This window comes from Amblyomma americanum, chromosome 6, assembly GCF_052857255.1.
Source record: "Amblyomma americanum isolate KBUSLIRL-KWMA chromosome 6, ASM5285725v1, whole genome shotgun sequence".
Lineage (NCBI taxonomy): Eukaryota > Metazoa > Arthropoda > Arachnida > Ixodida > Ixodidae > Amblyomma > Amblyomma americanum.
In genome coordinates, this window is record NC_135502.1 from 82,857,063 (window position 1) to 82,873,567 (window position 16,505).

At 47.5% G+C, this 16,505-nt stretch overlaps 1 protein-coding gene across 2 annotated transcripts in view; it reads left to right on the plus strand.

Annotated features, from left to right (window-relative positions):
* The first annotated feature begins 11,966 nt into the window (after window positions 1-11,966).
* LOC144093804 (uncharacterized) overlaps window positions 11,967-16,505 on the plus strand; it is a 114,903-nt gene continuing 110,364 nt past the window's right edge. For both annotated transcript variants that reach the window (XM_077627509.1, XM_077627510.1), the window contains exon 1: window positions 11,967-12,448. In XM_077627509.1, the coding sequence (XP_077483635.1) occupies window positions 12,233-12,448 (216 nt within the window). In that variant the 5' untranslated portion in view covers window positions 11,967-12,232. The remainder of the gene's footprint in view (window positions 12,449-16,505) is intronic.

Consider the following 16,505-nt stretch of genomic DNA (forward strand, 5'->3'; position numbering starts at 1 on the left):
ACTCAATAGCGTAACGTGGAGCTCTTTTTGCTCACAGTGAGTAATTCGTGCATTATGTGCCAGGTGGCCCGTCTATGACTTACAGGTCTGGTGTAGAGTCACTATATAAAGACTTAGATTACCGTCACTACAGCACGGCGGTAAGCAGGGGCGGCCATTTTGTTGTTTATCATTGTTGCCAGATTGCCGCTTCGGCGACCTCGCCGCTAACTTTGGCCCGGCCATTTTGTAAACAACGCTGTTAGCCACCCTGCGCTGCGGCGGGGATCGTAGCCGTACGGCATGGAGCCGCTCAGATGCAAACGGTACAGCTGTTGCCTTCAGTTTATGCTTTCGTCGTGCGGAGCTGAAATGCTGCGAGGCGCGGAATCCCTGGTCACTGAGTCGGTCACCGGCAGCACTAGGACTACCACAGTTGCCCGACTGAAAACGCATAAGCCACAAAATGGCAGCCCCCATGAACCATCGCAGTGTAAACAAATATCACGTGATGCAAACTGACCAATGATCGTGGCGGCGGCACAGAACAATAGGAGAAAAGAGTGCCGGTACTCTAAGTCTTTATTTAGTGACTCTTGTCTGGTGGAATGCGCCACCAACCTGTTACAAAGGGGACGCAGTTAACGTACATTCATTATAGTAGCGCTCGTGCTTGCATACCATCAACTAAATGTGTTGACGTGACACACATTTGCAAGGTCCCGCAAGGTGCCTGCGTATCGAATGTATGCAAGCCCGTGTATGCTATCTAAAGCTTATTTCGTCTAATTACTCATACCGTTCGACGAAGCGCACTGCCATAATTCGTTGACAGCGCAATTAATTCAGCGAACTAGCTAATTATAACCGATGACGTCAAAGTGCTATCTAATGCCACCGTTCCGCGCAAGGATAAGGGTCACGAGCTGGTTTATTTTTCTCATCTCAACCTTGAGCTGTGGATTGTAATAGCAATGTAAGTTTTTAAAAAGCCCTTTCCAGCATATATGCGGCAAGTTGGAATAAATGTTTGGGAACGAAAACAATCTTATCTCTAGTGCTCTTTGCTGCTTCATTGGTTTTTACGCTTCTTTCGGCTGCCGTGGGATGCGGGGATAATTGCACACAGCGACCTTTCCGCTGATGAATTAGATTGTTCTGATAATATCTGAGGCCCCGTTTGCGTAACCCTGAAAGCCGGCCAAGTACACAAGCGTTTCATTAGTCTTCAAGGCAGCACAAATTTATCTGCATCCGTATCCCGCGTAGTGGGAAACTATATTGCTAATCTGTCTATCAGCTCAAAGAAGGTGGTGTTGCATATACTTGCTTAGAGAGAGAAAAGCATAAGGGTACGTTCGTCACTGATTGGTTGCATTAAAAAGCAGTTTACAAAGCATCGAATGTAGCGCATAGATCGATCACTGAGGGTGCTAATTAATACACGCGAATCAGTAAGCAATCGAAATACACCTCGTCAAACTTGCCAAGACCACACATGCAGCTTGGCTGTGGTTGTCTAAGCTGAGGTTTGGTATCTTTTTATTCTCGTAGACCACGAAATCGACCCCTTTCTTTGCTCTGTATGACTAGACGCAGCGATTTGTGTAGGTGGTAAGCTCCTTGGTCCATATTTAACTGGATCAACTCCTTTGACGGAAGTAGACACAGGGGACTGTAGGTATCAGCGCAGAGGGCGCTGCCGCGCGAGTACGTTTTTTTTTAAGCGAAGTTTATTGCCCCAGGGCATCAATGATGGGTGAACGTGCGATGAATGATGTAGTAGAGATTAAATGAACGGAAAAAGGTTAGCTGATTTTTTGAAGTCCAGTAGAAAACGATGGTACGGCCCCTGCGTCCAGGCAACGTATGAAGCAGGGTTGCTTGGTGAAAGACCTGCTATCATCAGGTGCCGGACCCTTGTTGGCTTGAGAGCTGGGCAGTCCCACAGTAAGTGATGAGTGTCGGCCTCAATGTCCTCGTGTTTACATACCGGACACCGTGGCCGAGGAAACAATTCTCGGTACTGAGGCCACTTCCGAGTGATTGCTGGTGTGAGGGCAACCCCGACCCTGATCCTCCTAAGCGCAACCTCCTTTGCACGTTCTCTACCTTTTCTTACACTCACTGATGATGATGCTAATGATGATTACTGGTCTTAATGGCGCAAGGGCGTCTTTGGCCAAAGAGGGCCATTGCTAAAGATGTTTCTGTCTACACAAGGCGGGTCCAAATCCATTTTTCAAGCGTTTTATTCCACAGAAGTCGAGTGCCAGGCCAGGAGAATTTTATACCAGTGGGCACCCGCCGGCACTGGGGGTGCCCATCGCCGCCTGTTACTATCTTTGCCAAAAGATTACCCTTTTAAGTTCCGCGCTCTCTTCGAAAATCGGCTCTTGCGATGGGCTTCAATTTCACCTCTTCAGATTTTATGCCATGCTGAAGATGTGCCACGGACGCACTCCTCAATGAAGGCATGCCGTCTGATTTCGGCATACCTCACTAAATGAATGGCGCAACTCAGAGCATTTCCTGCCGATCCGTGGCGACCAATAACCTTGTGTTTGGCGCTCTTTGACCAAAGACGCCCTTGCACCATATAAACACATGATCATCATCACCAGCTTTGAGCACTTCTGGCACTGCAGTCGTCGAAGACTCGAGGTGCACCAAGATGCACCAAACCGACCCTCGTATTCGCACGTAGTTTGTCTCCCTTGAAAAGAAGCGACGCATTTCGGCAAGGTGATGAGATTGATGTCTCTAATGTTCTGCGGACAACACAACCTATCCTAGGCCATGGACATAGGCGCCAGAAACGACCCCAGCCCTAATGTACCGGGTCCTCAATGCCATTAATGAATGCATCTGCATCTGTCCAAGCGTGCGTGCGAACTTTAATGCGTTCTGGATAGGTATAGACCGACTGCCTTATTTTTGTTGTGTGGTGTTATTTTCTGCATACTATGCCTAATTTCTCCATAGGTCAATACACCGAGCTACTTGGGCGGGCGTCGCCCGATGATTGAATTCATGCTGTGCGTTCTCGTGACCGTCACATGCAATCGTTTAAGCCCGTTGAAGGCACATTGAAAAAAAAAATCGGTTGGATTCTTGTTATTAACGACCGATTTTCTGCGCGCACTCAAAGCTATCTTTCGTCCTTTCGGGAACGAACTGCATTGCTACAATGATGAGTTTTTCGCGAGACTAAATGTAGAGGGGTTACTTGTTCGTCTGCTGCGAATCACCCCCTATAGCTGCAACTGTTCGTCCGAAGTGAGCAAATAAGGGTGCAACCGTTCCCCTATAGAGATCAACAGCTGAAAGAAGAAAAACATTTCAGCGCCTGCGGTGGGAATAGCAACAACGTTCCGGTGACTGGGAGCCAGGCGCGCTTTTCACTAGACTATGCATCGCTATTGTTCTGTTTACATGGTGTGGAGTACACATGTTTATCTGCAAGGAAATTATTTACAAAGCAGTCAGCTAGTGGTTGTGCCGCGCTTGCTCACTATTACATGCACCTATACAGCTCCAATCCGGTGAAAGGCACTTTCCCCACAAATATCCTTTACCTGCTGCGTCATTTGCCCTAAATGTGTTTAGCGACAGACTCTGTGTTACGATCCAACATGAACGTTTCCCACAGGTCGTCGAGTCAAATTAGAAAAATCAAATCATAAGGTTCGTAATCGTGACGAGTAGCCATAAACACTGTAGGAAATTAAAACTGCCTTTCCTAGGGTTCAGTATATATAGCACGGCCCACAATGAAATATCAAGTTTGCACTTAATGAAGCAGTGATTCCGTCGTTTCCGGTACATCGTACAGACAACAGTTTCCAAAGTAGACAAAAATACTTTTTTCAGATGGAAGCACATCTTGACATGTAGAGCTTCGGTGTGTAATTTATAGAAAAAAAATAATCCTCCAAGGAGAAATCGGCATGTTATGGACTCGTGTTAACAAATCATGCAGGCACGTGCACGTCCCATGAGACGAAAGTAGATAGAGCGATACAGTGGAGGCAAAACGAGCACCGATATCAGTTTTCTGTATAGAGTCTTGCGCGAAGCAGGATATAAATACTCACTAGAATACCCAACAGTCAAAAAGCGCACCGAAGCATAAAATTCCTTTATAAACGCTAGTACAGGGAGGCGGTCGGCAAACTTTGAAGCAAATTTGAAGAAGCAGAGTCATGGGTTCACCTGCAACGATGATGCAATAATTTTTATGGGAAGAAACTTCAAAAAAAGAAGAAATAAACAAATAGCAGCCTCAGATACAGGTGGACTAAGGCCACGCCGCTTGCACAAACAGGCCTGAAAAAGACACCGAGCCGCATCGGCTTAAAATTGGATGGCCATAAAATCGCCGCAAATAATTTACGAATGCACTCGACGTGATGTCTGGCACAGTGGAGGACCTGCAGAACATAATTTTTTATACACAAGAAGGCGTTACAGCCATAGGCTCGACCAAGAATTGAAAGGCGAATTGGAACAGGTCTGAGCATAACGCTCAATAGCCGGAACCCGCTCCGTATACAGCAATGTGCACTTGAATGCGCGAAGCGGAATGCCGTGATATTTGCGAGGCACAGACGACCATTTTATTCCATTGTAATGGGGTGATTCCGAGGTGCATATAATCGAACCATGGGCCAGAACTTTTGGAATGATTCATCTCAGCTCAATAGACGATTCCAAACAGATCTATCATCGATACAGTTTTGTTGATTCTGGGCTTGTCAATGCAAAAAAAAAAAAAGCTAGATCGTCTGCGTATGCAAGCTTTTGACTTCATTACAACAAACAGATAAGAAATGGACATTACAGTTGCGGAGAACCGTAAAAAAAACTCCAAGTAAAGGGCAAAAAATAGCGGGGGCATCAGACAGCCTTGCTTCACGCATGAGATGACCATTAGCAATCTAGGAAGTTAAACAGTTGCTTTCGCAGAGTAGCACTCGTTTAAAGATGCAACACTGGCACGCTCTAAAATTGAAAACAAATGCGAATGGCGAACGCGGTCAAATGCCTTCGCAAGGTCGATAAGCAAAGCAAGCTGATCATGAGAGCAAGGAGCAAGATTCGAGAATGATGCGTGCAGTGTGTATGCTAATTGAAAGGAGCGCCCTCTCTCAGGACCAATGAGAAGCGACATGCGCATTGCTCATTGTATATGCGCGTTTTGATAAAACTTTAGCCAACATTCTGTAATCCATATTTGCCAATGTTATAGGCCAGCAGCCTTCTACACTGCACAATTTTCCTTTGTCAATACTCTTCGAAATTAAGACTGGGACTTTTTGCAACAGTCTGAGCAAGGGCCTCTACATCTACGCCCATTGCGGTCGGGTTCGAACCCGACCTGGGCGGCTGCCCCCCCCCCCCCCCCCCCCCCCCCCCCCCCCCTCTGTTTCGCCGCCGCGCTGCACCGACGGCAGCAGCAGATGCTCTGCACCATGTGACCAACCACATGACCACGTGAAAACGGCGCCGGCCGGCAGCAGCAGCTGCTCCGCACCACGTGATCAACCACGTGACCGCGTGACCACGGCGCCGCCACGCTGAAGGCTCGAAATGCTAGCGTAATGTAGCTATCGCTAGAAGAAAAAAAAAGCTGTATAGAAGCTCAAGTTTAGTAGTGAAATCGGCCGGTAATGGTGAGACATGTGTACCACTTATTTCTGTCCTTATCTTGTATAACCTCAATCTCTCCTGAAGCGGCGTCTTTGTGGTTAGAATCCTGTAATCTGCTGATGCAGGCCAGCATAAATTTGTCGTCAGTGCCACTTTGAGGACGTCCGGGGATACCTGACTCACTCACTTTCTCTTATCTACGGAGCTTTCTTTTCAATTTTTTAGCTAAACGACTGAATAATGATCAATGTGAGGCGCGCTACCAAAGAAACAGGAGGAATTTTTCAGCTTCGTGTTGCAATGACTATATATGTAGCCACCGAACAAGCCAGACTTAAGCTAAAGTTTAAAAGTTCTTGCTTAGCTTGGGGCATCATGCCACGGGCCACTGCCAGCATGAGGTCGTTGGAATTCAAAAAAAAATTTCTCACAGGACGGTGCGATAGTCCGTAATTCTTTATTAAAGCGCAGCTGCTTTGAGGGATTCCGACTTTTGAATGAAGAACTTTTGTTGCTTTTCTAAACTAACTGATTTGTTGGGCAAATATTGCAGCTTGAAACATTGCCCTTTCCATTTAATTGATCTGTTATTTTTGTTCATTGTCATTTTAAATTTTAGTTATGTTTTTGTACTTTAGGTCACGTGAATAAGGCAACATGAAGACTCAGCTGAGTCTTCATGTTAACACACCGCTGAGTAGCCCTCTACAGGGCCAATCAGAACCGGTGTGTTAGACACATGATCCACGAATCGCCACACCACCACCGCTCTACTGGCTTATGCGTCATTGTGCCACGCTGTAAAAGCCAAACGCATTCAAGCTCCGTGGGGAGTAGGCCAAAGCTCTTTTCCAGAGCAATCCACCCCTGGAACGTCGAGCACCCCAGCTGGGAGAAAGCCTGTACAAATTAAAATACCGGTGGGGGCACGGCAACACGGGGGATCGAACCCAGCACCTATGTGAAGCGGATTCTCAAACAGTTGGCCACCGATTCGGTTAAAAAACGGCCACAAGTGTACTTCACCGCACGAGGTGAATTTAGGTCACTTCAAGGATCGACGATTCGTCGAGGCGGGGTTAGCTAAAAATCTTCCTGGAAAGTAACGCACCCCTGAAAAGATAATGACCAAGCACGGGAAAGCTTGTGCCCATTAAAAAACGGGTGGGTACCCGGCAAAACTGGGCAGGGAACCCAGCCCCTATCGCACGCGACGCGGATGCTCAAACTATTAGGCTACAGCTTCAGCATGCGGCAGTGCAAATGTGCCAATACTGCACTACTGCAATGTAACCACTGCTTTGCCGTCAGCCTATCCCTAAGAGACGGAGTTAGGAGTGAAATAAATGAACAGGAAGCTATTATTTCGGTATTAGTGTGGTCCTCGCGTGACCTCAACTAATCCTTTGCGTCGCATACCTGCCGTTCGGCTGTTGCAACCGAAGCTGTACATAGGAGAATAAATGCAATTATGCACACTCTAAACAGTCATACACCTGTGTGGGTGTAAAAAGCGACTAAGCTGTCCTCCAGCACCACTCCCTTTTTCAATTTACTCCCTTTTTACTTTACTTCTTTCTGTTAAGCTGTTTGCTAACGCAGTGCCAGTCGTTCGAAGTAAACAATACACAACTAAAATATTCTGTTCCTGCCCCTTTCTATACTTAATGTTAAAAAGCTGCTGAAGAAAAGTTAGCCAGGTGATTTCTACGCCGACCCATAATTTCCAGACAAGAGAACGAGACACAAGAGGCATATACACCCACAAGTTCCAAGGCACGATTTCAGGACCAGAGTTAGGATAACGAAACGTTTAAGGCACCAAGAAATACAAGAAGAAACAAACACAACTGCTCTACAGCTAATCAAACAGCAGTGCTTCATTCTTGATCTCGTTGAGTGCGCTGAAGCAATTCTGCACAGTCTCTGGAAACAGCCCCAGGCTTTTTTGTCTGAAGTCTTTCTTGTGTGTACTTTTTAAACCGGATTGAAGGAATATATACGGGGGCAAGGGGATTTATTTAATACAGGAGACCCGTGAGAAGTTCTTACATGCCCCGTTGCAATCTTTGACTTAATGCTATAGATCGATTAAGAGCCCGCATTCAATGATATTACATTACTTCTTGATAAGCCCTGCTGGAGTCTATGAGCAGAAACTTCCTTTGAATCGGAGAAAACACGTGTTCAACAAAAAGCAATTTGATAAGAACACTGCATAAAATACACTCTCCTGTAGTCTTATAGTATGTAAAGACTAACATTACGCATTCCAACCACTGTATTTTCAAAAGAACGGCCAACGAACTCCGGCATTTAGCTCTCTGTCACTCCGTCGAATGCGTTCGAGCTTTGGAGAGGGGCCCTGAAAATCATGCTCCTAAACAGAAGAGCAGCAACTTTACAGTACAAGAGAACGACCCCAGCTCGTTTACACATTTAATACGCACGTGCCAGGGCAGGTGAGGCAGAAAGCGCAAATCCTTTCTCTCAGATAACTCGGTTCGGTCTTTCCACTTCCAGACACCTCCTCTCCTGCTTCTTCCCTTTCCTCATTCCCTCCACCGCTGGCTCCAAAGGGAGGGCCATGTAACGAGCAAACTTGTGAGCGGAGAATTGTAGAAGTCGCGTTTACTGACACGTATACGACGTTGTGCTTACCTGCAGATGAGAACCGACCGTGTGCTCGCTCGTTCGTGGTGCCCCTTCGCGGTCCTTTAATGGCCTTTAGTTCTTTAGGCACTCCATCAAAGGTTGATAAGGTTGGTCCCGGTTTACGCGAGCGTAACTGGTTCGCTTACATCCCAGTTGCGTCTCTCTGGGAAAACTGTCCTTTGAAAAGCTGGTGAGGGACACGTAATGCTCAATACAGTTTTTGATTGTTATTAACATTTTTCTGTATATACTTTTTTCTCTATGGGAAAAATTTCGCTACTGTGTCGCACATTATTTCCATCAAGGTGTTGTGGGCTTTTTTTCATGTGCTCTGATCTGTCGCTGATTCGCTGTAGTTGCTTTTAATTTTTCAAGCTGCAAGGAGTTTCCGGTAATATTCACGACAGAAAAAGAAAACTAATCCGCAACTAGCTAAACACAGAAACGCAACATGAAGTTAACACATAAATTTTCACACAGATAAGACTCTGTGAATAATTTATGGTGAACCGAGCTGGGAACGTGAAACAAGTTCTTTCAGCCTATGCATATGAACCCAATGAACGCCGGCGGCCTATTGCTCCAGGAGGCGGGATGGCGTCATTCGCATGCCTGCCACACCGTTCTGATGACGGCGGAGTTTTCACACAATGGGCCAAGTCATGCTCTCACATTAAAACTGCGCTTAAATTGTCCGCAAAGACTGCTATAGTATATACCTAATCCTCGCGCCCTGCGTATATATCATGCACGGCGCCAGCAGATTCCCCGTAGCACGTACTGACCTTAGTAGGAAAGCATCGGCCTGGCCTTCATTCCAGGCTGACTGCGAAGCTGGCATGCATGTGTAAGCATTCGCGAAGGACAAACACACGCAGCCTTTCCGCGCGTGGTAGCTCCGTAGCATCCGTCGAGGCTGACGTCTTTCGTGAGACGTTGTTTTGTTGCTTACTATAGTCCATTTGATCATGGCGCTGTGAGTCTGTAATGCGCGCCAGGTCGAGGCACGTACAAGGCACGCCAAGATGAGAGAGCACGCGGAAGGCGACGTCTCTCGGGCGTAGACAAAGGGCCGACAACAGAATTGCGAATAGAAAGAATCCCGCTTGGTGATTTTGGCATCATTTATGGATGACAGAGTTATTATCACTGCTCAAATTGACGGGTGTGGTTCACAATCGAGTAAAACTAATATCTCTCGAGTTTCCTATGTATGATTCGGTAATAGCAGGACGACGCACGAGTTCAGAGGTTGCGAGCTGTGTGATCAACGCGACGTTTAGGGGCAAAGCTGGCCGGTTCTCCTACTACATAAAAATTTAGTTTGTTTTTCTAAAATGCCGGTCCATTCTGCAACACTTTCTGAAGGAAATTTGCTTTTGTACTCGCAAATTTCCCTCCGTTTTATCGTTGCCAAACATGAACAAAGCAAACTCTCGTGCCAGGCGCTTTCGAGTCTCCAACAGTACGTGGTCACATCTTGGACCGATCGGGCAAATGGCCTGACTGGATGAATGAGTCAGAGTTTTAACTAAAAACATAGCCTCAAAGCTGGTCTCTGCTCGCCGTGAACATGAAAAACTTCATGGAGGGACAGATGGCTACTTGTTCTATTGCACTTTTCCTTTATGGCCCCGTCACCCGCCCTTTCGACCCCGTGTCGAAGGTTATTACATAATTTAACTGTTAAATTATAGGAAAACATAAGGAAGCACGCGGCATTTACGTGACCATCGGGCGCCCGCACGCTATATAGCTAAGACAGGTCGTATAAGATGCTGAAAACCATCGCCTATATAGCGACCCTATGGGTTGGTTTTTTTATATTGGTTTTTCGAGCCCGTTAAAACTCTTATGAAATACTCTATGACCAGAGTTAGAACATACAGGTTTACCATGTCACACCCTACGCAACCAACAAGCAAAATGCGTACGCTCAGATTGCCACACAACTTCTTCAAGTATTACGCCGTCTTGGGTCTCTGAACAGCAAGCAAGCACATGAGCAGGTTTCACGCGCAAACACAGAAAAGAGTGACCGTATAAATTGTATTTTCTTTATTTGACTTCTTCGCCAGCCAGGTGTGTTTACCATGCAGTCACGGTGTTGTTATCTTGCTCCCGCAGCTCGTCTTGTATGCATCGCCGTCTCAGTAATCTTTATTCACCATCTCGTATATGTACGGGTTATTTTCCGTCATTCAGACGAAAGAAATCCCGCAGCAGAATTCACTCAAGCACTCGAGAACGAAGAAACTGAACGCGTGCATGGCTGTCTAGAGAAACGTGTGCTTGCTCCTTCGCGGGTGACCATGAAAATGGGCCAGCACCGACGGCATTCAATGTTGTTGCGTGAAATCCGAACTGCTTGAGGATGCACGCGAGAAGGCGCGGATTTATGCAAAGCAGCAGAAAGCAGATAAAAGTGCTAATGGTTTAGAAGTAAAATACAAGCTCTTGCATAATGCATGAGATGGCGACCCAAACTACCTTTCTGTTGGGACCATGTTTTAATCAGCTTTAACTGTTGGAAACTTCCATGTCGCATGACGCTTTATTTGGGAAACATGAAGAGGTCAGGTGTGTAGATTGGTCGCACGAGCGTTCTTGTGACTCTCTCATTGCATCCTGTGCCCCGTGCGGAACCTCATCGTTTCCGGCGGTGCCACCATCAGTACCGCTATATTTGTGCAGCACGCTTAATAGTTCTGACGGCTACGGGTGAAGCCTCATTTGTTCAAAATGTTGCACACAACTATTTGTGCGTGAGAACGTGACTTTCGGGCCATATTGCATGTGCATGCGAAGATTTCAGCGAGCATACACCATTTAGCAAGCTCTCGTTGGGTGGGTATGAAGCCACCCCACGCGTGCTCAAGCTGGCGGGACGGAACTTGTAAAAGGGGGTAGTCATTTTCAAGCTGAGTGCATCTTCATCTGTACTACTCCGGAGGCTCTCTTTTTGTTCTCAGTTTCCGCGCTAGGGTAGTATAATTTTAGGTTTACACGCGCGTTCTGCGCATGGAAGCGCACAGTCGCCCCCACTGCGAAGGCGGATGGTTTCCCAATCGCAGCCTTCTGTGTCTACGCGTGCGAGTTGCCACGAATAGCCCACGCGTCGTTACGTGCCCGTATCGCTTTCCTCGGAAGTCGCCTCGTACTGACGCGCTTACTCAGCTCCAGTCCAAGAACCGCAGCCAGGAAGCTCACAGCGAACGCGACGGTGGCGTCAGATTTCCGCAATGAGGCACGCGAAGGCTACGCCGTCCGTTCCTCGGGGAAGGAGAACTCGGGACCATACGACGCGGCTGAACATGCTTCGACCGCCGCCGCATGCAACCACCGGCGGCCGAGACCGGAAAAACAAAGCGCGGCCGGCGAACTCCCTTTTGCTCTTTGTTTAGTTGCATCCTTCCCTTCGTCCCCGGGCTCCCCCAATGGCACCCGGTGCAGCGGCTGAGGCCAATGGCGGCGGCGTGGCGCGCCGGGCCGCGCGTCGCACCTGGCGCGGCCCTCGATTCGCCGGCGCCGCCGAGCGGCGGGCCAATGGAGCGCTGGCGCAGGTGGGCCGGCGCACCTTTAACGACCCCCCCGGGCACCGCCCGGACGCCTCCTCCTTGCAGGGCCGGTCCTTCCCCTCCCCGCGAGTTCCTTACCGTTGCCACCTGTCTTTGGCAGTCGAGACACGCCAACTTTCACTCGAGCCAGACCGCACGCCGTCGGGGCCGCCATGAGACACCGGGCAGGATTACGAGCGTCCTCCTCCGTGGCGCCGCCGCTTTTTCGCTCGTCGTGATGAATCCGCCGGCGCTTCCGCGCTGCTGCTCCTCGTCTTCGTGAAGCGGTGGACCGGTGTTTGTGTACGACGCCGTCGTGAACTTCGCTTCGGTGGGGGAGAGCAAAGACGGCGCCGTCGGAAGCAGCGACCGAGTGCGCGCACGCAACGATGGAGACGTTCGTGCTCATACCGAAGGAGCTCAGCCTGGTGCTCAGTGACCGAACGGCGTCTACGACCACCGACTCGTCGACGACGTCGGCCAAGGAAGTGACTGCCGCCGTGTGGAGCAACAGCCGCATATCCCGCGGCACGAGGTTCCTGCCCTTCCAAGGGACTGTGCGCCTGGACAAGCTCGAGGTCTTCGGGACGCTTGACCAGAAGGACGTGAGTTGGCCTGCCTGCCCTTCCTCCTTCCCGTCGATCACCGACGCTAATGCGCGCAGCACGTGGTTCAGCGTTGGCGTCCGTCGCGTTGCGGCCTTTCAGTTCTGCTCGATTTCGGTGCTCGGCTCATTGTATGAACATCGGTTCGCTGTCATTTTCACTCTCGCCTCTCGCCGCTGGCGCTATTTTACATCACAGTATGATTTACAACATCACGCTGTAACGTATATAAAGTCGAAATCTAGCTAACTGTGCAATGCTCACTCACTCTTTAAAGAAAGGAACTCAAATATGAAGCTGTAGCTTCAACCTAATGATGCATGCAACTACGTTGCATAATAAATTTTGCACATCCTCCATTCCTGATAGTTGCGCCGTAGACACGGTTGCAAGTTTGTTTGTGTACAATACGGTTCACACGCTCCAGAGACAGAGAGTCATCGCTCATAAAGTTATTTACAAAGCAGCAGTCATGGCTGCAAAATTAATCTACGCAATGCAAAGGAACTTCCAACCGAAACCAGGCTCATAGGTGTTCCGAAGTATTCTGGGTACGCTGAGTGTGTCGTAATGGAGAGCGCGACCATAAAAGACGCGCACAGTTGCATGGCGGGTTCTGAAGGAGCGTTTAGAAACATTTGCAGATCAGTACAAAGATTACCAAGAATCGCGATCGGCTTGGCCGACAGCTACGGACGGGCATCTCATCGCTCCCTGCACTACCTATCTATCTATCATTCATTGCACGTTCAGTGCATATACAATTTTCGCTATATGTACCGGCGCATCTTTCTGAATTCTACGGACGCAGTGTCCCGGGCTGTACTATCATTCTTGGCAGTCATCCCCCATGGAGACGTTATATAATTTCACAGCAACCTTGAAGGAACGTCCACGATAATCAGTTGTAGCGAAGAACACCGAAGAGAGGAAAACGTTTTTAAGTGAATAAGAGTGAGTTTTTCCAGCAGCGCTTAACGCTCGATAACTATGTACGTGATGGCATTCAAAGCTGCTTCTTCGCTCTCTTTATTGCTTCTTTTTTTCTACTTTTGTTGTACACTCTTCTTTGAGGCTCGTAATGCATTTACTTTAAATGCCTAGCAACGAGAAAATGGTCACTTTGAATTGGCACCACATGTCGTGTGGACAATTCGTACGCTAGACGAATTCCCGCGCTTCTCGTTTAACTTGCTCATTTATCCTTTTTTCACGCGGTCTAAATGATGAAGAGTTTGAGAATGCTATTTCCATATCCCATTTTTTTTTAACCCGAGACGAGGTCTGGTTATGATTCGTTTACATTAACCTTCTCTGGTTTAACACTTGCGCTTAATGCGTATGGCGGAAATTCAGATAAATGGTCATTATGCACATTCGTTCAACATAGGAAGAAACTTTATCTTTACAAAGGCACCCCCAGCTATAGACGCACGATGAGCACAGAGACGCAAAGAAGCGCTACACCCGCGAGCAGTCAAATAAAATTAAGTAAGGTTTCTGCACTCGCTCAACTCTTAGCATTCTCGCTGGCGCGTTTAACTAATTATCATAGTCTTCTCTCGCTAATTTGAATACGATTATAATTCAGGATAAGTGCTGACCAGGCAGGGAGCCAGAAATTTTTTCCCGCAGAGGCCCCAAGACACTTTTTCGCACGAAGGGGAGGAGGAGGAGGGGGGGTGCTAAGCGGCACATGCTCAAAAAGAAATTTCTAAGAGAGCTGGTGGGGGAAGGGGATGAGCCCTGTTTCGAAAAGGAGGTGGGGGGCGAGCCCCCCCCCCCCTCCCCCTTTCTTGGATACGTGCCTGGCCCTGACTACTGACAGTTCCGTACTACTGACAGTTCAGAACAATATGCAGTAATCGAAGCATACTTATAAAGCATCATGGTCATTTTAATGCGCAGAACAGCGCACCGTGCCACACTTACGGTTTTGGTATATAGCCAAATCAGTAATTCTGATGCACCTGGCGGGACCGATTGGCCACAGGCATCAAAGCAATAGCCATGTTTTCCCGCATCTATGGAAAAACGCCGCTGAAATACAAACGTCCCAGTAACTCTGACCTTTGCTGCAAACTCGCGCAAAAGTCTTCTCTCTCTTCAAGCTACATTTTGTTCATCGTAATAATCAAGGCGCGTTCAGAGACAAGCGACTGTTATGTCTGTTATATAGTTTTCAGAATTCAGTAGTCCCAACTGTTATTTTCAGCGAAGGCTTTGTAATTCAGACATGGTAGTTGCGCGAAATACACACAAGACAGGGTACGGGACGAGCGCAAACTTACAACGGATTTTATTCAACGGACACAGCACATATTTGAAGGAAAAAGAATGCACTTTGAGCATGCGCAGCGAAAGGGTATACATCGAAATTTGTACGTTCGCCATTTCAGAACACGAGAAACAAGGCGTACTCAAGTATCCTCTGGTGATCACAGACTCATTGTACTCAACATGCTCGAGCTAAATCGTCTAAATTTAAAGTACTTTTCATCACTAATGCTGCTAATGTACTCTTTTACCACGCAGACTTCGAACGCAATGGCGGGTCGGTCATGTGGGAGGCATATGAAAAATAAATGGCAGCAGTGTGAAAAGCATCGTACCTGTCTTGTGGCAATTCTGACCGGCCGCCGAACCACCATGACGCGCACGCATTCCTGGCTCATATGCCACAGTCCCTTCACATTTGGCTGTACGAAGCTTAATGTGCCTGGCGATTGCTTCGTTATAGCCGTAGCTTCCTTATATCCAGCGTTGATCGAGCCAAGAGGAATCGTCATTCTTCCAGTATATTCATTATTTCGTTACAAACCATTACGTTATATAAGGGTCTTCTTTCAGTCGGAAGTTAGCGCCTGTGTTGTCCGTCTTTCTTTGTCACTTGTGCCGTTTTTGCGCACCCCATAGACCATGGATCATCGTTACCGACTCGCCCAAGTTTCCACCCTTGTGAAAGGTCTTTAACAATCGTGGAAATTTGTTATTCGCGTTGTAAATAATCCAGCGAAATCGGAGAATAATGGCTGAAAAGTATGTGGTGTATTCACAACATGTCCCACTGTATACCTCAGTAATGCCAATTTCGCTATTATCAAGCTGTACTCGAAGAACATGGCGCATTCAACGCGCCAGCCATTTAAACGGGACGGCGAAAAGATGCACACTAATTCAGCTGATAAAATTTGAGCTGCCTCAAATGAGAATTGCGGCGTCAGAATACTTGTTTGGATGAACTTTTGCAGTTCTGTTTCACTGCGCTGTGCCGCCTAAAAGGAAAATCGTGGGTTTTCGTATTGCACCGTCAAACTTCTCTTTGCTCTCCTAAGCATGAAGTTAGTGAACTCCGCGCCTATGGTGTAATGGACGACCTAACCTATTTGTCAGTACAACACGGCAGCCCCATCTCAGGATTTCAGTTCTTGCTCCAACTCCTACCACGCGACCCATAGTGACATAGCTCGCAGCTCGAAAGCATCAAGAAATATTTCAGAGAACTCATCACTGGGACAACTCATTAACAAGGGAAAAGATATGCGACGTTCGCATACCTAAGAGGCCCTAAGTTTTGTTTTTGATTTCTCTCTAATATACTCACGTGTGCGATAATCATGTAGCAATGCAGGAAGGCAAGATCGGTAAAGCTCCTGAAGTGTAATTCCAGTTGTATTCTCCGTGACACTAAGATTCTCGTATACATTCACGATGCGAGATGTGCAGGTGGCAACAAGAATATGTATGGAGCCCGAATGACTTTAAGGTTTTGCAGTTTAGCACTGAATGCATCCGGAGAATGATGCGAACTTTAAGCGCGGTCCCCTGTGCACTTGTTGGCCGAATAAATTTTTCCCACAGGCTTCCAGAAATGCAATTTAAAAAATAAAATCCCCATTTACTTTTGCTGCGTTCGGTATTTATTCCACAACTTTCTTGGCAGAAACCCGTGGGGCTGCTGCCAAACGGATACTGATGAAGATTAGTTAGGTATAATGCTGTTTACGAGCCAAGCCTTCTTTGCATGTTACAGGACGAGTTCTTTTCAGAGCATTTC